At 54.1% G+C, this 24,000-nt stretch overlaps 1 protein-coding gene across 1 annotated transcript in view; it reads right to left on the bottom strand.

The window, feature by feature from the left end:
- The window catches only part of LOC116937388 (pre-mRNA-splicing factor syf2), a 56,896-nt gene that overhangs the window by 9,733 nt on the left and 23,163 nt on the right, over positions 1-24,000 (bottom strand). Inside the window, exons 3-5 of the mRNA XM_076058419.1 lie at positions 20,778-20,903; positions 8,022-8,139; positions 3,631-3,721 (exon numbers count right to left, since the gene is read on the bottom strand). Coding sequence (XP_075914534.1) covers positions 3,631-3,721; positions 8,022-8,139; positions 20,778-20,903 — 335 coding nt within the window. The remainder of the gene's footprint in view (positions 1-3,630; positions 3,722-8,021; positions 8,140-20,777; positions 20,904-24,000) is intronic.

Below are 24,000 nucleotides of genomic sequence, written 5' to 3'. Positions count from 1 at the left end.
TGAGACACACAGTGAGACACACAGTGAGACACACGGTGAGACAGGGAGACACACAGTGAGACACACAGTGAGACACACAGTGAGACACACAGTGAGACACACGGTGAGACACACAGTGAGACACACAGTGAGACACACGGTGAGACACACGGTGAGACACACAGTGAGACACACAGTGAGACACAGGGTGAGACACACGGTGAGACACACGGTGAGACACACAGTGAGACACACAGTGAGACACACGGTGAGACACACAGTGAGACACACAGTGAGACACACGGTGAGACACACGGTGAGACACACAGTGAGACACACAGTGAGACACACAGTGAGACACACAGTGAGACACACAGTGAGACACACAGTGAGACACACAGTGAGACACAGGGTGAGACACACAGTGAGACACACGGTGAGACACACAGTGAGACACACAGTGAGACACACGGTGAGACACAGGGTGAGACACAGGGTGAGACACACAGTGAGACACACGGTGAGACACACAGTGAGACACACGGTGAGACACACGGTGAGACAGGGAGACACACGGTGAGACACACAGTGAGACACACGGTGAGACACACAGTGAGACACACGGTGAGACACACAGTGAGACACACGGTGAGACACACAGTGAGACACACAGTGAGACACACAGTGAGACACAGTGAGACACACAGTGAGACACACAGTGAGACACACAGTGAGACACACGGTGAGACACAGTGAGACACACAGTGAGACACACGGTGAGACACACAGTGAGACACACAGTGAGACACACAGTGAGACACAGAGAGACACACAGTGAGACACACAGTGAGACACACGGTGAGACACACAGTGAGACACACAGTGAGACACACAGTGAGACACACAGTGAGACACACAGTGAGACACACGGTGAGACACAGGGTGAGACACACAGTGAGACACACAGTGAGACACACACAGTGAGACACACGGTGAGACACACAGTGAGACACACGGTGAGACACACAGTGAGACACACAGTGAGACACACAGTGAGACACACAGTGAGACACACAGTGAGACACACAGTGAGACACACAGTGAGACACACAGTGAGACACAGGGTGAGACACACAGTGAGACACACAGTGAGACACACGGTGAGACACACAGTGAGACACACAGTGAGACACACAGTGAGACACACAGTGAGACACACAGTGAGACACACAGTGAGACACACAGTGAGACACAGAGACACACAGTGAGACACACAGTGAGACACACAGTGAGACACACGGTGAGACACACAGTGAGACACACAGTGAGACACACAGTGAGACACACAGTGAGACACAGAGACACACAGTGAGACACACAGTGAGACACACAGTGAGACACACGGTGAGACACACAGTGAGACACACAGTGAGACACACAGTGAGACACACGGTGAGACACAGTGAGACACACAGTGAGACACACAGTGAGACACACGGTGAGACACACGGTGAGACACACAGTGAGACACACAGTGAGACACACAGTGAGACACACGGTGAGACACTGAGACACACAGTGAGACACTGAGACACAGGGTGAGACACACAGTGAGACACACGGTGAGACACACAGTGAGACACACAGTGAGACACAGTGAGACACACAGTGAGACACACAGTGAGACACACAGTGAGACACACAGTGAGACACACGGTGAGACACACAGTGAGACACACAGTGAGACACACGGTGAGACACACAGTGAGACACACAGTGAGACACACAGTGAGACACACAGTGAGACACACAGTGAGACACACAGTGAGACACACAGTGAGACACACAGTGAGACACACGGTGAGACACACAGTGAGACACAGTGAGACAGTGAGACAGTGAGACACAGAGTGAGACACACAGAGACACACAGTGAGACACACAGTGAGACACACGGTGAGACACACGGTGAGACACACAGTGAGACACACAGTGAGACACACAGTGAGACACACAGTGAGACACAGGGTGAGACACACAGTGAGACACACAGTGAGACACAGGGTGAGACACACAGTGAGACACACAGTGAGACACACAGTGAGACACACAGTGAGACACACAGTGAGACACACAGTGAGACACACGGTGAGACACACAGTGAGACACACAGTGAGACACAGGGTGAGACACACGGTGAGACACACAGTGAGACACAGAGTGAGACACACAGTGAGACACACAGTGAGACACAGGGTGAGACACACGGTGAGACACACAGTGAGACACACAGTGAGACACACAGTGAGACACACAGTGAGACACACAGTGAGACACAGAGACACACAGTGAGACACACAGTGAGACAGTGAGACACACAGTGAGACACAGTGAGACACACAGTGAGACACACAGTGAGACACACGGTGAGACACACAGTGAGACACACGGTGAGACACACGGTGAGACACACAGTGAGACACACAGTGAGACACACGGTGAGACACACAGTGAGACACACAGTGAGACACACAGTGAGACACACAGTGAGACACTGAGACACACGGTGAGACACACAGTGAGACACACAGTGAGACACACAGTGAGACACACAGTGAGACACACGGTGAGACACACAGTGAGACACACAGTGAGACACACAGTGAGACACACAGTGAGACACACAGTGAGACACACGGTGAGACACACGGTGAGACACACAGTGAGACACACGGTGAGACACACAGTGAGACACACGGTGAGACACACAGTGAGACACACAGTGAGACACACGGTGAGACACACAGTGAGACACACGGTGAGACACACAGTGAGACACAGAGTGAGACACACGGTGAGACACGGTGAGACAGACAGTGAGACACACAGTGAGACACACGGTGAGACACACAGTGAGACACACGGTGAGACACACAGTGAGACACAGGGTGAGACACACAGTGAGACACACAGTGAGACACACAGTGAGACACACAGTGAGACACACAGTGAGACACACAGTGAGACACACAGTGAGACACACGGTGAGACACACAGTGAGACACACGGTGAGACACACAGTGAGACACAGGGAGACACACGGTGAGACACACAGTGAGACACACGGTGAGACACGGTGAGACAGACAGGGAGACAGACAGGGAGACAGACAGGGAGACAGACAGGGAGACAGACACGGAGACACACAGTGAGACACAGGGAGACACACAGGGAGACAGACAGGGAGACAGACACAGAGACACACGGTGAGACACACAGGGAGACACACAGGGAGACAGACAGTGAGACACACAGTGAGACAGACAGGGAGACACAGGGAGACAGACAGGGAGACAGACAGGGAGACAGACACAGAGACACACGGTGAGACACACAGGGAGACACACAGGGAGACAGACAGTGAGACACAGGAAGACACAGCGAGACACACAGTGAGACACAGGGAGACACACGGTGAGAGACTCAGTGAGAGACACACGGTGAGACACGGTGAGAGACAGAGACACACAGTGAGACACACGGTGAGACACACAGTGAGACACAGTGAGACACACAGTGAGACACACAGGGAGACAGACAGGGAGACAGACAGGGAGACAGACACGGAGCGTGTCCGCCCCGTGTACTCACGCTCGCTCCCTCTGAGTGCGGTACTCCTCCAGGTCTGGCTTGATCTGCCTCACGAGTCTCTGGTACTGCCGCTCCTGAGCAGCACTATAGTCTGTGGGAGACACGGGGACAGGGTGAGACACGGGGAGACACGGGGGAGACACGGGGGAGACACGGGGGAGACACGGGGGAGACACGGAGGAGGAGACAGGTCTGGCTTGATCTGCCTCACGAGTCTCTGGTACTGCCGCTCCTGAGCAGCACTATAGTCTGTGGGAGACACGGGGACAGGGTGAGACACGGGGGAGACACGGGGACAGGGTGAGACACGGGGGAGACACGGAGGAGGAGACACGGAGGAGGAGACAGGTCTGGCTTGATCTGCCTCACGAGTCTCTGGTACTGCCGCTCCTGAGCAGCACTATAGTCTGTGGGAGACACAGGGAGACACGGGGAGACACGGGGGAGACACGGGGAGACACGGGGACAGGGGGAGACACGGGGAGACACGGGGACAGGGTGAGACACGGGGGAGACACGGGGGAGACACGGGGACAGGGTGAGACACGGGGAGACACGGGGAGACACGGGGACAGGGTGAGACACGGGGGAGACACGGGGGAGACACGGGGGAGACACGGGGAGACACGGGGGAGACACGGGGAGACACGGGGACAGGGGGAGACACGGGGGAGACACGGGGGAGACACGGAGGAGGAGACAGGTCTGGCTTGATCTGCCTCACCAGTCTCTGGTACTGCCGCTCCTGAGCAGCACTATAGTCTGTGGGAGACACGGGGACAGGGGGAGACACGGGGAGACACGGGGAGACACGGGGGAGACACGGGGGAGACACGGAGGAGGAGACAGGTCTGGCTTGATCTGCCTCACTAGTCTCTGGTACTGCCGCTCCTGAGCAGCACTATAGTCTGTGGGAGACACGGGGAGACACGGGGACAGGGGGAGACACGGGGACAGGGGGAGACACGCGGGGGGGAGACACGGGGGAGACACGGAGAGACACGGGGACAGGGGGAGACACGGGGGGGGAGACACGGGGGAGACACGGGGGAGACACGGGGACAGGGTGAGACACGGGGGAGACACGGGGGAGACACGGGGACAGGGGAAGACACGGGGGAGACACGGGGGAGACACGGGGGAGACACGGAGGAGGAGACAGGTCTGGCTTGATCTGCCTCACGAGTCTCTGGTACTGCCGCTCCTGAGCAGCACTATAGTCTGTGGGAGACACAGGGAGACACGGGGACAGGGTGAGACACGGGGAGACACGGGGGAGACACGGGGGAGACACGGGGACAGGGTGAGACACGGGGAGACACGGGGACAGAGACACGGGGACAGGGTGAGACACGGGGAGACACGGGGGAGACACGGGGACAGGGGGAGACACGGGGGAGACACGGGGGAGACACGGGGGAGACACGGGGGAGACACGGGGGAGACATGGAGGAGGAGACAGGTCTGGCTTGATCTGCCTCACGAGTCTCTGGTACTGCCGCTCCTGAGCAGCACTATAGTCTGTGGGAGACACGGGGAGACACGGGGACAGGGGGAGACACGGGGGAGACACGGGGGAGACACGGGGACAGGGGGAGACACGGGGGAGACACGGGGGAGACACGGGGACAGGGTGAGACACGGGGGAGACACGGGGGAGACACGGGGAGACACGGGGGAGACACGGGGACAGGGTGAGACACGGGGAGACACGGGGGAGACACGGGGACAGGGTGAGACACGGGGGAGACACGGGGGAGACACGGGGACAGGGGGAGACACGGGGGAGACACGGAGGAGGAGACAGGTCTGGCTTGATCTGCCTCACGAGTCTCTGGTACTGCCGCTCCTGAGCAGCACTATAGTCTGTGGGAGACACGGGGAGACACGGGGACAGGGGGAGACACGGGGACAGGGGGAGACACGGGGACAGGGGGAGACACGGGGAGAGAGACACGGGGAGACACGGGGACAGGGGGAGACACGGGGACAGAGACACGGGGGAGACACGGGGACAGGGGGAGACACGGGGAGACACGGGGGAGACACGGGGGAGACAGGGCGACAGGGGGAGACACGGGGACAGGGGGAGACACGGGGGAGACACGGGGACAGGGGGAGACACGGGGACAGGGGGAGACACGGGGGAGACAGGGGGACAGGGGGAGACACAGGGAGACACGGGGACAGAGACACGGGGACAGGGGGAGACACAGGGAGACACGGTGAGACAGGGGGAGAGACACGGGGGAGACACGGGGACAGGGTGAGACACGGGGAGACACGGGGACAGGGTGAGACACGGGGGAGACACGGGGGAGACACGGGGGAGACACGGGGACATGGGGAGACACGGGGGAGACACGGGGGCAGAGACACGGGGACAGGGTGAGACACGGGGACAGGGGGAGACACGGGGAGACACGGGGACAGGGTGAGACACGGGGGAGACACGGGGGAGACACGGGGGAGACACGGGGACATGGGGAGACACGGGGGAGACACGGGGGCAGAGACACGGGGACAGGGTGAGACACGGGGACAGGGGGAGACACGGGGACAGGGGGAGACACGGGGACAGAGACACGGGGGAGACACGGGGACAGGGGGAGACACGGGGAGACACGGGGACAGGGGGAGACACGGGGGAGACAGGGGGACAGGGGGAGACACAGGGAGACACGGGGACAGAGACACGGGGACAGGGGGAGACACAGGGAGACACGGTGAGACAGGGGGAGAGACACGGGGAGACACGGGGACAGGGGGAGACACGGGGAGACACGGGGGAGACACGGGGGGAGACACGGGGGGAGACACGGGGGAGACACGGGGGAGACACGGGGACAGAGACACGGGGACAGGGTGACAGGGGGAGACACGGGGGGAGACACGGGGGGAGACACGGGGGAGACACGGGGAGACACGGGGACAGAGACACGGGGACAGGGGAGACACGGGGACAGGGGGAGACACGGGGGAGACACGGGGGAGACACGGGGGGAGACATAACATACAACGTAAAATATAACATACAACATAACATACATAACATACAACATAACATACATATACTACATAACATACATAACATACAACATACTACATAACATACATAACGTACAACATAACATACTACATAACATACAAAACATACATAACATACTACATAACATACAGAACATACAACATAACATACAACGTAACATACTACATAACATACATAACATACAACATAACATACATAACATACTCCATAACATACTACATAACATACATAACATACAACATAACATACTACATAACAAACATAACACACTACATAACATACTACATAACAAACATAACATACAACATAACATACAACATAACATACATAACATACAACATAACATACATAACATACTACATAACATACAACATAACATACTACATAACATACAGAACATACAACGTAACATACATAACATACAACATAACATACTACATAACATACAACATGCAATAACATACAACATAACATACAACATGCAACATAACATACATCATAACATACAACATACAACACAACATACAATGTAACACAACATACAACATACAACACACAATGTCCATTGCCTGTGTGCGAGTGTTAACTGAACAAAAATCCGGAATCCGGATTTCCCGGCGATCCGCCCACCACGTTGTGCACCGGCTGAGTTTTAAAGCAATCCAAGAATCCGGAATCCGGATTTCCCGGCGATCCGCCCACCACGTTGTGAACCGGCTGAGTTGTGAAGCCATCCGAGAATCCGGAATCCGGATTCCCCTGGCGATCCGCCCACCACGTTGTGCACCGGCTGAGTTGTAAAGCAATCCGAGAATCCGGAATCCGGATTTCCCCGGCGATCCGCCCACCACGTTGTGCACCGGCTGAGCTGTAAAGCCGCCTGAGAATCCGGAATCCGGATTCCCCCGGCGATCCGCCACCACGTTGTGTTGTAAAGCCACCTGAGAATCCGGAATCCGGATTACTCGGCGATCCGCCCACCACGTTGTGCACCGCCTGAGCTGTAAAGTCATTTAAGAATCCGGGATCCGGATTTCCCCGGCGATCCGCCCACCACGTTGTGCACCGGCTGAGTTTTAAAGCCACCTGAGAATCCGGAATCCGGATTCCCCCGGCGATCTATCCACCACGTTGTGTTGTAAAGCCACCTGAGAATCCGGAATCCGGATTCCCCTGGCGATCCGCCCACCACGTTGTGTTGTAAAGCCACCTGAGAATCCGGGATCCGGATTCCCCGGCGATCCGCCCACCACGTTGTGCACCGGCTGAGCTGTGAAGCCATCCGAGAATCCGGGATCCGGATTCCCCGGCGATCCGCCACCACGTTGTGTTGTAAAGCCACCTGAGAATCCGGGATCCGGATTCCTCTTCCGCTTCTTCCGCTCCCAGCGGTCGGCATCCTCGGCGCTGGTCGCCAGCAGCTGCTGCCTCTCGAAATCCTCGCCCTGAGCCTCACACTCCTAGCAGGGGGACAGGGGGACAGGGAGACAGAGACACAGGGAGACACGGGGACACAGAGACACGGGGACACAGTGAGACACAGAGACACTCCTAGCAGGGGGACAGGGGGACAGGGAGACAGTGAGACAGAGACACAGGGAGACACAGAGACACAGAGACACAGAGACACTCCTAGCAGGGGGACAGGGGGACAGGGAGACAGTGAGACACGGGGACAGGGAGACAGTGAGACACTCCTAGCAGGGGGACAGGGGGACAGGGAGACACAGAGACACTCCTAGCAGGGGGACAGGGGGACAGGGAGACAGTGAGACATGGAGACACAGAGACACTCCTAGCAGGGGGACAGAGACACAGTGAGACATGGAGACACAGAGACACTCCTAGCAGGGGGACAGGGGGACAGGGAGACACAGAGACACAGTGACACTCCTAGCAGGGGGACAGGGGGACAGGGAGACAGTGAGACAGAGACACAGTGACAGGGAGACAGTGAGACACTCCTAGCAGGGGGACAGGGGGACAGGGAGACAGTGAGACAGAGACACAGGGAGACACAGAGACACAGTGAGACACAGTGAGACACAGAGACACACAGTGAGACACAGAGACACAGAGACACTCCTAGCAGGGGGACAGGGGGACAGAGACACAGAGACACGGAGACACAGAGACACAGTGACACAGTGAGACACAGAGACACGGGGAGACACAGAGACACAGTGAGACACAGTGAGACACAGAGACACACAGTGAGACACAGAGACACAGAGACACTCCTAGCAGGGGGACAGGGGGACAGGGAGACACAGAGACACAGTGAGACACGGGGACAGGGAGACAGTGAGACAGAGACACAGGGAGACACAGTGAGACACAGAGACACTCCTAGCAGGGGGACAGGGGGACAGAGACACAGAGACATGGAGACACAGAGACACGGGGACAGAGACACAGTGAGACACAGTGAGACACAGAGACACTCCTAGCAGGGGGACAGGGGGACAGGGAGACACAGAGACACAGTGAGACACGGGGACAGGGAGACAGTGAGACAGAGACACAGGGAGACACAGTGAGACACAGAGACACTCCTAGCAGGGGGACAGGGGGACAGGGAGACACAGAGACACAGTGAGACACGGGGACAGGGAGACAGTGAGACAGAGACACAGGGAGACACAGTGAGACACAGAGACACTCCTAGCAGGGGGACAGGGGGACAGAGACACAGAGACATGGAGACACAGAGACACGGGGACAGAGACACAGTGAGACACAGTGAGACACAGAGACACTCCTAGCAGGGGGACAGAGACACAGGGAGACAGTGAGACAGAGACACTCCTAGCAGGGGGACAGGGGGACAGGGAGACACAGAGACACAGTGAGACACGGGGACAGGGAGACAGTGAGACAGAGACACAGGGAGACACAGAGACACAGAGACACAGACACACGGGGACACAGTGAGACACAGAGACACAGTGAGACACAGTGAGACACAGAGACACAGAGACACTCCTAGCAGGGGGACAGGGGGACAGGGAGACAGTGAGACAGAGACACAGAGACACAGAGACACTCCTAGCAGGGGGACAGGGGGACAGGGAGACAGTGAGACAGAGACACAGGGAGACACAGAGACACAGAGACACAGAGACACGGGGACACAGTGAGACACAGAGACACAGTGAGACACAGTGAGACACAGAGACACAGAGACACTCCTAGCACGGGGACAGGGGGACAGGGAGACAGTGAGACATGGAGACACAGAGACACAGGGAGACAGTGAGACAGAGACACAGTGAGACACAGAGACACTCCTAGCAGGGGGACAGGGGGACAGGGAGACAGTGAGACATGGAGACACAGAGACACAGGGAGACAGTGAGACAGAGACACAGTGAGACACAGAGACACGGGGACACGGAGACAGAGACACAGTGAGACACAGTGAGACACAGGGAGACACGAGGACACAGAGACACGGGGAGACACAGAGACACTCCTAGCACGGAGACAGAGACACAGAGACACACGGGGAGACACGGGGACACAGAGACACTCCTAGCACGGGGACAGAGACACAGGGAGACACAAAGACACACGGGGACAGAGACACAGTGAGACACAGAGACACAGAGACACGGGGACACAGTGAGACACAGAGACACAGAGACACGGGGAGACACAGAGACACAGAGAGACACTCCTAGCACGGAGACAGAGACACAGAGACACAGTGAGACACAGTGAGACACACGGGGACACAGAGACACGGGGACAGAGACACAGTGAGACACAGTGAGACACAGGGAGACACAGAGACACAGTGAGACACGGGGACACAGAGACACAGAGACACGGGGAGACACAGAGAAACAGAGACACTCCTAGCAGGGGGACAGAGACACAGAGACACACAGTGAGACAGAGAGACACGGGGACACAGAGACACAGAGACACAGTGAGACACGGAGACACAGAGACACGGGGACAGAGACACAGTGAGACAGAGACACAGTGAGACACGGGGAGACACGGGGAGACACGGGGACAGAGACACAGAGACACAGTGAGACACAGAGACACAGAGACACGGGGAGAAAGAGAAACAGTGAGACACAGAGACACAGAGACACTCCTAGCACGGAGACAGAGACACAGCGACACAGAGACACAGTGAGACACAGAGACACAGTGAGACACGGGGACACAGAGACACGGGGAGACACAGAGACACTCCTAGCAGGGGGACAGGGGGACAGGGAGACAGTGAGACATGGAGACACAGAGACACAGAGACACGGGGACAGAGACACAGTGAGACACAGTGAGACACAGAGACACGGGGAGACACGGGGAGACACGGGGAGACACTCCTAGCACGGAGACAGAGACACAGGGAGACACGGGGACAGAGACACAGTGAGACACTCCTAGCACGGAGACAGAGACACAGGAACACAGTGAGACACAGAGACACTCCTAGCACAGGGACAGAGACACAGGGAGACAGTGAGACATGGAGACACAGTGAGACACAGTGAGACACAGAGACACAGTGAGACACGGGGACACAGAGACACGGGGAGACACAGAGACACTCCTAGCACGGAGACAGAGACACAGAGACACACGGGGAGACACGGGGAGACACTCCTAGCAGGGGGACAGAGACACAGGGAGACAGAGACACAGTGACACAGTGAGACACAGAGACACTCCTAGCACGGAGACAGAGACACAGGGAGACACAGAGACATGGAGACACAGAGACACAGAGACACAGGGAGACAGTGAGACAGAGACACAGTGAGACACAGTGACACGGGGAGACACGGGGAGACACGGGGAGACACTCCTAGCACGGAGACAGAGACACAGGGAGACAGTGAGACATGGAGACACAGAGACACGGGGACAGAGACACAGTGAGACAGAGACACAGTGAGACAGAGACACAGGGAGACACAGAGACACTCCTAGCAGGAAGACAGAGACACAGGGAGACAGTGAGACACGGGGACACAGAGACACAGTGAGGCACTCCTAGCACGGGGACAGAGACACAGAGACACAGGGAGACACTCCTAGCAGGGGGACAGAGACACAGGGAGACAGAGACAGAGACACAGTGAGACACAGAGACACGGGGAGACACAGAGACACGGGGAGACACGGGGACAGAGACACAGGGAGACAGAGACACGGAGACACGGGGACAGAGACACAGAGACACAGAGACACGGGGACAGAGACACAGAGACACAGAGACACGGGGAGACACTCCTAGCACGGAGACAGAGACACAGGGAGACACAGTGAGACATGGAGACAGAGACACAGTGAGACACAGAGACACACGGGGACAGAGACACAGTGAGACACAGAGACACAGAGAGACACGGGGACACAGAGACACTCCTAGCACGGAGACAGAGACACAGGGAGACACGGGGACAGAGACACAGTGAGACACTCCTAGCACGGAGACAGAGACACAGGAACACAGTGAGACACAGAGACACTCCTAGCACGGGGACAGAGACACAGGGAGACAGTGAGACATGGAGACACAGAGACACAGTGAGACGCAGAGACACAGTGAGACACAGTGAGACACAGAGACACAGTGAGACACAGGGAGACACGGGGAGACACGGGGAGACACGGGGAGACACGGGGAGACACTCCTAGCACGGGGACAGAGACACAGAGACACAGTGAGACACAGAGACACAGAGACACAGTGAGACACAGAGACACAGTGAGACACAGTGAGACACAGAGACACAGTGAGACACAGAGACACGGGGACACAGTGAGACACAGAGACACATTGAGACACAGAGACACAGAGACACTCCTAGCACGGAGACAGAGACACAGAGACACACAGTGAGACACAGAGACACACAGTGAGACACAGAGACACGGGGACACAGTGAGACACAGAGACACAGTGAGACACAGAGACACTCCTAGCACGGGGACAGAGACACAGGGAGACACAGAGACACGGGGACACAGTGAGACACAGAGACACAGTGAGACACAGAGACACACGGGGACAGAGACACGGGGACAGAGACACAGTGACACTCCTAGCACAGAGACAGAGACACAGTGAGACACACGGGGACAGAGACACAGAGACACGGGGACACAGTGACACGGGGAGACACGGGGACAGAGACACAGTGAGACACAGAGACACAGTGAGACACAGAGACACGGGGACACAGTGAGACACAGTGAGACACAGAGACACATTGAGACACAGAGACACAGAGACACTCCTAGCACGGGGACAGAGACACAGAGACAGAGACACGGGGACAGAGACACAGAGACACGGGGAGAGAGACACAGAGACACAATGAGACAGAGACACAGTGAGACACAGAGACACGGGGAGACACGTGGAGACACTCCTAGCACGGGGACAGAGACACAGAGACACAGTGAGACACAGTGAGACACAGTGAGACACAGAGACACGGGGAGACACAGAGACACAGTGAGACACAGTGAGACACGGGGAGACACTCCTGGCACGGGGACAGAGACACAGAGACACAGGGAGACACAGAGACACAGTGAGACACAGAGACACGGGGACAGAGACACAGAGACACGGGGACAGAGACACAGAGACACGGGGAGAGAGACACAGAGACACAATGAGACAGAGACACAGTGAGACACAGAGACACGGGGAGACACTCCTGGCACGGGGACAGAGACACAGAGACACACGGAGACACAGAGACACAGTGAGACACAGAGACACGGGGACAGAGACACAGAGACACAGAGACACGGGGAGACACAGAGACACTCCTAGCACGGAGACAGAGACACAGAGACACAGAGACACGGGGAGACACGGGGGAGACACGGTGAGACACGGTGAGACACGGGGGAGACACGGGGGAGACACGGGGGAGACACGGGGGAGACACGGGGGAGACACGGGGGAGACACGGGGAGAGAGAGACACAGGGAGACACGGTGAGACACGGGGGAGACACGGGGAGACACGGGGAGACACGGGGGAGACACGGGGAGAGAGAGACACAGGGAGACAGGGGGAGAGACACGGGGAGACACGGGGGAGACACGGGGAGACACGGGGAGACACGGGGGAGACAGGGGGAGAGACACGGGGAGACACGGGGAGACACGGGGAGACACGGGGAGACACGGGGAGAGACGGTGAGACAGGGGGAGAGACACGGGGAGACACGGGGAGAGACACGGGGAGACACGGGGAGACACGGGGGAGACACGGGGAGACACGGGGAGAGACACGGGGAGACACGGTGAGACAGGGGGAGAGACACGGGGAGACACGGGGAGAGACACGGGGAGACACGGGGAGACACGGGGGAGACACGGGGAGACACGGTGAGAGAGAGACACAGGGAGACACGGTGAGACAGGGGGAGAGACACGGGGAGACACGGGGAGACACGGGGGAGACACGGGGAGACACGGGGAGACACGGGGAGACACGGGGAGACACGGGGAGACACGGGGAGAGACGGTGAGACAGGGGGAGAGACACGGGGAGACACGGGGAGAGACACGGGGAGACACGGGGAGACACGGGGGAGACACGGGGAGACACGGGGAGAGACACGGGGAGACACGGTGAGACAGGGGGAGAGACACGGGGAGACACGGGGAGAGACACGGGGAGACACGGGGAGACACGGGGGAGACACGGGGAGACACGGTGAGAGAGAGACACAGGGAGACACGGTGAGACAGGGGGAGAGACACGGGGAGACACGGGGAGACACGGGGGAGACACGGGGAGACACGGGGAGAGAGAGACAGGGGGAGACACGGGGAGACACGGGGAGACACGGAGGCATCGACAGGGTCAGTATCAAACCCACGACCTCCTGTATACCAGGCAAGGTAGTTCACATCTCCCACACCCAGTTGAATGAGTGGGGGTGGTGTGTGTGACTGTGTGTGACTGTGTGTGTGTGACTGTGTGTGACTGTGTGTGTGTGTGTGACAGTGTGTGACTGTGTGTGTGTGACTGTGTGTGTGTGACAGTGTGTGTGACAGTGTGTGACTGTGTGTGTGTGTGACTGTGTGTGACAGTGTGTGTGACAGTGTGTGACTGTGTGTGTGTGACTATGTGTGACAGTGTGTGACTGTGTGTGTGTGACTGTGTGTGTGACTGTGTGTGTGTGACAGTGTGTGTGTGTGACTGTGTGTGTGTGACAGTGTGTGTGACAGTGTGTGTGTGACTGTGTGTGTGTGACTGTGTATGTGTGTGACTGTGTGTGTGACTGTGTGTCTGTGTGACTGTGTGTGTGTGTGACAGTGTGTGACTGTGTGTGTGTGACTGTGTGTGTGACAGTGTGTGACTGTGTGTGTGTGACAGTGTGTGACTGTGTGTGTGTGACTGTGTGTGTGACTGTGTGTGTGACTGTGTGTGTGTGACAGTGTGACTGTGTGTGTGACTGTGTGTGTGTGTGTGACAGTGTGTGACTGTGTGTGTGTGACTGTGTGTGTGACTGTGTGTGTGTGACTGTGTGTGTGACTGTGTGTGTGTGACAGTGTGTGTGTGTGACTGTGTGTGTGTGACAGTGTGTGTGACAGTGTGTGACTGTGTGTGTGTGACAGTGTGTGACTGTGTGTGTGTGACTGTGTGTGTGACTGTGTGTGTGTGACAGTGTGACTGTGTGTGTGACTGTGTGTGTGTGTGTGTGACAGTGTGTGACTGTGTGTGTGTGACTGTGTGTGTGACTGTGTGTGTGTGACAGTGTGGTGTGTGTGTGACTGTGTGTGTGTGACAGTGTGTGTGACAGTGTGTGTGACAGTGTGTGTGACTGTGTGACTGTGTGTGTGACTGTGTGTGTGACTGTGTGTGTGACTCTGTGTGTGTGTGAAAGTGTGTGACTGTGTGTGTGTGACTGTGTGTGTGACTGTGTGTGTGACTGTGTGACTGTGTGTGTGTGACTGTGTGTGTGTGTGACAGTGTGTGACTGTGTGTGTGACTGTGTGTGTGTGTCTGTGTGGGTGTGACTGTGTGACTGTGTGTGTGTGTGTGACAGTGTGTGTGTGTGTGACTGTGTGTGTGACTGTGTGTGTGTGTGACTGTGTGTGTGTGTGACTGTGTGTGTGTGTGTGTCTGTGTGAGTGTGACTGTGTGACTGTGTGTGTGACTGTGTGTGTGTGACTGTGTGTGTGACTGTGTGACTGTGTGTGTGACTGTGTGTGTGTGACTGTGTGTGTGTGTGACAGTGTGTGACTGTGTGTGTGACAGTGTGTGACTGTGTGTCTGTGTGAGTGTGACTGTGTGACTGTGTGTGTGACAGTGTGTGTGTGACTGGGTGTGTGTGACTGTGTGTGTGACTGTGTGACTGTGTGTGTGACTGTGTGTGTGTGTGACTGTGTGTGTGTGTGACTGTGTGTGTGTGTCTGTGTGAGTGTGACTGTGTGACTGTGTGTGTGTGTGTGTGACTGTGTGTGTGACTGTGTGTGTGACTGTGTGAGTGTGACTGTGTGAGTGACATTTCAGGCTGAGTGGACCTGTCTGTGACTGTGTGACTGTGTGTGTGTGTGACTGTGTGTGTGTGACTGTGTGTGTGTGACTGTGTGTGTGTGACTGTGTGTGTGACTGTGTGTGTGACTGTGTGTGTGACTGTGTGACTGTGTGTGTGACTGTGTGTGTGTGACTGTGTGTGTGTGTGACAGTGTGTGACTGTGTGTGTGACAGTGTGTGACTGTGTGTGTGTGTCTGTGTGGGTGTGACTGTGTGACTGTGTGTGTGTGTGACAGTGTGTGTGTGACTGTGTCTGTGTGACTGTGTGTGTGTGTGTGACTGTGTGACTGTGTGTGTGACTGTGGGGAGCGGTAGTGTAGTGGTTAGCGCACTGCGCTATGAACCTGGCGACCCGGGTTCGATTCCCGCTCACGGCCAACACCAGTGACGATTATCTGAACCGGTCCCGGGCCTCCCCTAGGTCGACTCAGCCTCAAATGAGTACCTGGTGCGGTGTGTAAACATCGCCACTGGGGAGACAAAGGCGGTCGGGCGTGTTGCTGGCCACCCACCCCCTCGTGTACCGTTCCGGCCTTCATAGGTGCTCGCTAACAGCACTTGCCCCTACAGTCTGTTGAGGCTATACGGGGGATCTTTGTTCTTTGTTGTGACTGTGTGTGTGTGTGACTGTGTGTGACTGTGTGTGTGACTGTGTGTGTGACTGTGTGTGTGTGACTGTGTGTGTGTGACTGTGTGTGTGTGACTGTGTGTGTGTGACTGTGTGTGTGTGACTGTGTGTGTGTGACTGTGTGTGTGACTGTGTGTGTGACTGTGTGTGTGACTGTGTGTGTGACTGTGTGTGTGACTGTGTGTGTGACTGTGTGTGTGACTGTGTGTGTGTGACTGTGTGTGTGTGACTGTGTGTGTGTGACTGTGTGTGTGTGACTGTGTGTGTGTGTCTGTGTGAGTGTGTCTGTGTGAGTGTGACTGTGTGACTGTGTGTGTGACTGTGTGTGTGACTGTGTGTGTGACTGTGTGTGTGACTGTGTGTGTGACTGTGTGTGTGACTGTGTGTGTGACTGTGTGTGTGACTGTGTGTGTGACTGTGTGTGTGACTGTGTGTGTGACTGTGTGTGTGACTGTGTGTGTGACTGTGTGTGTGACTGTGTGTGTGTGACTGTGTGACTGTGTGTGTGTGTGTGTGACTGTGTGTGTGACTGTGTGTGTGACTGTGTGTGTGACTGTGTGAGTGTGACTGTGTGAGTGTGACTGTGTGAGTGACATTTCAGGCTGAGTGGACCTGTCTGTGACTGTGTGACTGTGTGTGTGTGACTGTGTGTGTGTGTGATAGTGTGTGTTAGTGTGTGTGTGTTAGTGTGTGTGCGTGGTACTGTGTGTGTGTTAGTGTGTGTGTGTGTGTAGGTGTGTGTCTCTGTATTGTGTGAGCGGTAGTGTAGTGGTTAGCGCTACGCTGCGCTATGAACCTGGCGACCCGGGTTCGTTTCCCGCTCACGGCCAACACCAGTGACGATTATCTGAACCGGTCCCGGGCCTCCCCTAGGTCGACTCAGCCTCAAATGAGTACCTGGTGCGGTGTGTAAACATTGCCACTAGGGAGACAAAGGCGGTCGGGCGTGGTGCTGGCCACCCACCCCCTCGTGTACCGTTCCGGCCTTCATAGGTGCTCGCTAACAGCACTTGCCCCTACAGTCTGTCGAGGCTATACGGGGGATCTTTGTCTTTGTCTTTTTTGTGTGTGACTGTGTGTGTGACTGTGTGTGTGTGACTGTGTGTGTGTGTGACTGTGTAAGTGTGACTGTGTGTGTCACTGTGTGTGTGACTGTGTGACATTTCAGGCTGAGTGGACCTGTCTGTGACTGTGTGTGTGTGACTGTGTGACTGTGTGTGACTGTGTGTGTGTGTGACTGTGTGACTGTGTGTGTGACTGTGTGAGTGACATTTCAGGCTGAGTGGACCTGTCTGTGACTGTGTGACTGTGTGTGACTGTGTATGTGAGTGTGACTGTGTGTGTGTGACTGTGTGTGTGACTGTATGTGACTGTGACTGTGTGACTGTGAGTGACATTTCAGGCTGAGTGGACCTGTCTGTGTGTGTGTGACTGTGTGTGACATTTCAGGCTGAGTGGACCTGTCTGTGACTGTGTGTGTGTGACAGTGTGTGTGTGTGTGTGTGACTGTGTGTGACTGTGTGTGTGACTGTGTGTGTGACTGTGTGTGTGACTGTGTGTGTGTGTGTGACTGTGTGTGACTGTGTGTGTGACTGTGTGTGTGACTGTGTGTGTGTGTGTGACTGTGTGTGACTGTGTGTGTGACTGTGTGTGTGGCTGTGTGTGTGACTGTGTGTGTGACTGTGTGTGTGACTGTGTGTGTGACTGTGTGTGTGTGTGACTGTGTGTGACTGTGAGTGTGACTGTGTGAGTGACATTTCAGGCTGAGTGGACCTGTCTGTGACTGTGTGTGTGACTGTGTGACTGTGTGTGTGAGACTGTATGTGACTGTGTGTGTGACTGTGTGTGTGTGACTGTGCGACTGTGTGTGTGTGACTGTGCGACTGTGTGTGTGACTGTGTGTGTGACTGTGTGTGACTGTGTGTGTGACTGTGTAAGTGTGACTGTGTGTGTGTGTGTGACTGTGTATGTGACTGTGTGTGTGTGACTGTGTGACTGTGTGCGACTGTGAGTGTGACTGTGTGAGTGACATTTCAGGCTGAGTGGACCTGTCTGTGACTGTGTGTGTGACTGTGTGACTGTGTGTGTGAGACTGTATGTGACTGTGTGTGTGACTGTGTGTGTGTGACTGTGTGACTGTGTGTGTGTGACTGTGCGACTGTGTGTGTGACTGTGTGTGTGACTGTGTGTGACTGTGTGTGTGACTGTGTAAGTGTGACTGTGTGTGTGTGTGTGACTGTGTGTGTGACTGTGTGTGTGACTGTGTAAGTGTGACTGTGTGAGTGACATTTCAGGCTGAGTGGACCTGTCTGTGACTGTGTGACTGTGTGTGTGTGTGTGACTGTGTGTGACTGTGTAAGTGAGACTGTGTGTGTGTATGTGTGTGACTGTGTGTGTGACTGTATGTGACTGTGTGTGTGACTGTGTGACTGTGAGTGACATTTCAGGCTGAGTGGACCTGTCTGTGACTGTGTGACTGTGTGTGTGTGTGACTGTGTGAGTGAGACTGTGTGTGTGTATGTGTGTGTATGTGACTGTGTGTATGTGACTGTGTGAGTGACATTTCAGGCTGAGTGGACCTGTCTGTCACTGTGTGTGTGTGACTGTGTGTGACTGTGTGACTGTGTCTGTGTGACTGTATGTGTGACTGTGTGACTGTGTGAGTGACATTTCAGGCTGAGTGGACCTGTCTGTGTGTGTGTGACTGTGTGAGTGACATTTCAGGCTGAGTGGACCTGTCTGTGACTGTGTGACTGTGTGTGTGACTGTGTGTGACTGTGTGACTGTGTGTGTGTGACTGTATGTGTGACTGTGTGACTGTGTGAGTGACATTTCAGGCTGAGTGGACCTGTCTGTGTGTGTGTGACTGTGTGAGTGACATTTCAGGCTGAGTGGACCTGTCTGTGACTGTGTGACTGTGTGTGTGACTGTGTGTGACTGTGTGACTGTGTGTGACTGTGAGTGTGACTGTGAGTGACATTTCAGGCTGAGTGGACCTGTCTGTGACTGTGTGTGTGACTGTGTGTGTGTGTGACTGTAAGTGTGACTGTGAGTGACATTTCAGGCTGAGTGGACCTGTCTGTGACGGTGTGTGTATGTATGTGTATGTGACTGTGTGTGACTGTATGTGTGTGACTGTGTGTGTGACTGTGTGTGACTGTGAGTGACATTTCAGGCTGAGTGGACCTGTCTGTGACTGTGTGTGACTGTGTAAGTGAGACTGTGTGTGTATGTGTGTGTGTGTGACTGTGTGTGACTGTGTAAGTGAGACTGTGTATGTATGTGACTGTGTGTGACTGTGTGAGTGACATTTCAGGCTGAGTGGACCTGTCTGTGACTGTGTGTGTGTGACTGTGTGTGTGTGTGACTGTGTGTGTGTGTGACTGTGTGTGTGTGTGACTATGTGTGTGTGAGACTGTGTGTGTGACTGTGTGTGTGACTGTGTGTGTGTGTGTGACTGTGTGTGACTGTGTAAGTGAGACTGTGTGAGTGACATTTCAGGCTGAGTGGACCTGTCTGTGTGTGTGTGACTGTGTGTGTGTGACTGTGTGACTGTATGTGACAGTCTGTGTGACTGTGTGTGTGACTGTATGTATGTGACTGTGTGTGTGTGACTGTGTGACTGTGTGTGACATTTCAGGCTGAGTGGACCTGTCTGTGACGGTGTGTGTATGTATGTGTATGTGACTGTGTGTGACTGTGTAAGTGAGACTGTGTGTGTATGTGTGTGACTGTGTGTGACTGTGTAAGTGAGACTGTGTATGTATGTGACTGTAAGTGTGACTGTGTGAGTGACATTTCAGGCTGAGTGGACCTGTCTGTGTGTGTGTGACTGTGTGTGACTGTGTGTGTGACTGTGTGACTGTGTGTGTGACTGTGTGTGACTGTGTGTATGTGACTGTGTGAGTGACATTTCAGGCTGAGTGGACCTGTCTGCGCTGCTCCGTGGCCAGCTGCCGCTGGGCCCTCTCCTTCTGCGCCTCCCAGTTCAGGGGCAGCTGCTGCTGATGAGACTCCTCCTGGACCTGCTGTTGATTCAGCTTCCTAGACTCATTCTTTATATACACACAGATACACACACACAGATACACACACAGACACAGTTCAGGGGCAGCTGCTGCTGATGAGACTCCTCCTGGACCTGTTGTTGATTCAGCTTCCTAGACTCATTCTTTATATACACACAGATACACACACACAGATACACACACAGACACAGTTCAGGGGCAGCTGCTGCTGATGAGACTCCTCCTGGACCTGTTGTTGATTCAGCTTCCTAGACTCATTCTTTATATACACACAGATACACACACACAGATACACACACAGACACAGTTCAGGGGCAGCTGCTGCTGATGAGACTCCTCCTGGACCTGTTGTTGATTCAGCTTCCTAGATTCATTCTTTATACACACAGAGATATACACAGATATACACAGATACACACACAGACACACAGATACACACAGACACAGTTCAGGGGCAGCTGCTGCTGATGAGACTCCTCCTGGACCTGCTGTTGATTCAGCTTCCTAGACTCATTCTATATACACAGATATACACACAGATACACACACAGATACACACAGACACAGTTCAGGGGCAGCTGCTGCTGATGAGACTCCTCCTGGACCTGCTGTTGATTCAGCTTCCTAGATTCATTCTTTATAAACACACAGATACACAGATATACAGACACACACACAGATACACAGATACACACACACACAGATACACACACACAGATACACACAGATACACACACACAGACAGACACACACAGATACACACACAGACACAGTTCAGGGGCAGCTGCTGCTGATGAGACTCCTCCTGGACCTGTTGTTGATTCAGCTTCCTAGATTCATTCTTTATACACACACAGATACACACACACACAGATACACACACACAGACACACACAGTTCAGGGGCAGCTGCTGCTGATGAGACTCCTCCTGGACCTGTTGTTGATTCAGCTTCCTAGACTCATTCTTTATACATACACAGAGATACACACACACAGATACACACACACACAGATACACACACACAGATACACACAGACACAGTTCAGGGGCAGCTGCTGCTGATGAGACTCCTCCTGGACCTGCTGTTGATTCAGCTTCCTAGATTCATTCTTTATAAACAGATATAGAGATACACACACAGACACATACACACACACACACAGATATACACAGACACACAGATACACAGACACAGTTCAGGGGCAGCTGCTGCTGATGAGACTCCTCCTGGACCTGCTGTTGATTCAGTTTCCTAGATTCATTCTGTACACACAGATATAGAGATAAATATAGATATACAGATACACACACAGACACACACACACAGATACACACACACACACAGATATACACACACACACATACACACACACAGATACACACACACACACAGATACACACACACACACACACACAGATACACACACACAGATACACACACACAGATACACACACACACAGATACACACACACACAGTTCAGGGGCAGCTGCTGCTGATGAGACTCCTCCTGGACCTGTTGTTGATTCAGCTTCCTAGATTCATTCTTTATACACAGATATAGAGATACACACAGATACACACACACACAGATACACACACACAGATACACACAGATACACACACAGACACACAGATACACACACACAGACACAGTTCAGGGGCAGCTGCTGCTGATGAGACTCCTCCTGGACCTGTTGTTGATTCAGCTTCCTAGACTCATTCTTTATAAACACAGATATAGAGATAAATATAGATACACAGATACACACACACACACAGATACACACAGACACAGTTCAGGGGCAGCTGCTGCTGATGAGACTCCTCCTGGACCTGCTGTTGATTCAGCTTCCTAGACTCATTCTTTATAAACACACAGAGAGATACACAGATACACACACAGATACACACACACAGACACAGTTCAGGGGCAGCTGCTGCTGATGAGACTCCTCCTGGACCTGTTGTTGATTCAGCTTCCTAGACTCATTCTTTATAAACACACAGAGATACACACAGATATATAGAGATACACAGATACACACACAGATACACACACACACACAGATACACACACAGATACACACACACAGACACAGTTCAGGGGCAGCTGCTGCTGATGAGACTCCTCCTGGACCTGTTGCTGATTCAGCTTCCTAGATTCATTCTTTATACACAGAGATACACACAGATATACACACAGATACACACACACAGATACACACACACAGATACACACACACAGACACACACACAGACAGATACACACAGATACACACACACAGATACACACACACACAGATACACACACACAGATACACACAGATACACACACAGACACACAGATACACATACACACAGACACAGTTCAGGGGCAGCTGCTGCTGATGAGACTCCTCCTGGACCTGTTGTTGATTCAGCTTCCTAGACTCATTCTTTATAAACACACAGATACACACACACACATACACACACACAGATACACACAGATACACACACAGATACACACACACACAGTTACACACAGTTCAGGGGCAGCTGCTGCTGATGAGACTCCTCCTGGACCTGCTGTTGATTCAGCTTCCTAGATTCATTCTTTATAAACACACAGAGAGATACACAGATACACAGACACACAGATACACACAGAGAGATACACACACACAGACACACACAGATACACACACACACAGATACACACACACACAGTTCAGGGGCAGCTGCTGCTGATGAGACTCCTCCTGGACCTGCTGTTGATTCAGCTTCCTAGATTCATTCTTTATAAACAGATATAGAGATACACACACAGACACATACACACACACACACAGATATACACAGACACACAGATACACAGACACAGTTCAGGGGCAGCTGCTGCTGATGAGACTCCTCCTGGACCTGCTGTTGATTCAGTTTCCTAGACTCATTCTTTATACATAGAGATACACACAGATACATAGAGATACACACAGACACAGTTCAGGGGCAGCTGCTGCTGATGAGACTCCTCCTGGACCTGTTGTTGATTCAGCTTCCTAGATTCATTCTGTACACACAGATATAGAGATAAATATAGATATACAGATACACACACAGACACACACACACAGATACACA

The sequence above is a fragment of the Petromyzon marinus genome (genome assembly GCF_048934315.1).
Source record: "Petromyzon marinus isolate PM22_M1 ecotype Great Lakes invasive population chromosome 73 unlocalized genomic scaffold, UKy_Petmar_22M1.pri1.0 chr73_unloc.4, whole genome shotgun sequence".
NCBI classification, from domain to species: domain Eukaryota; kingdom Metazoa; phylum Chordata; class Hyperoartia; order Petromyzontiformes; family Petromyzontidae; genus Petromyzon; species Petromyzon marinus.
Note: the sequence above shows the minus strand (reverse complement) of the source record. Positions and strands in the feature narration are given on the sequence as shown.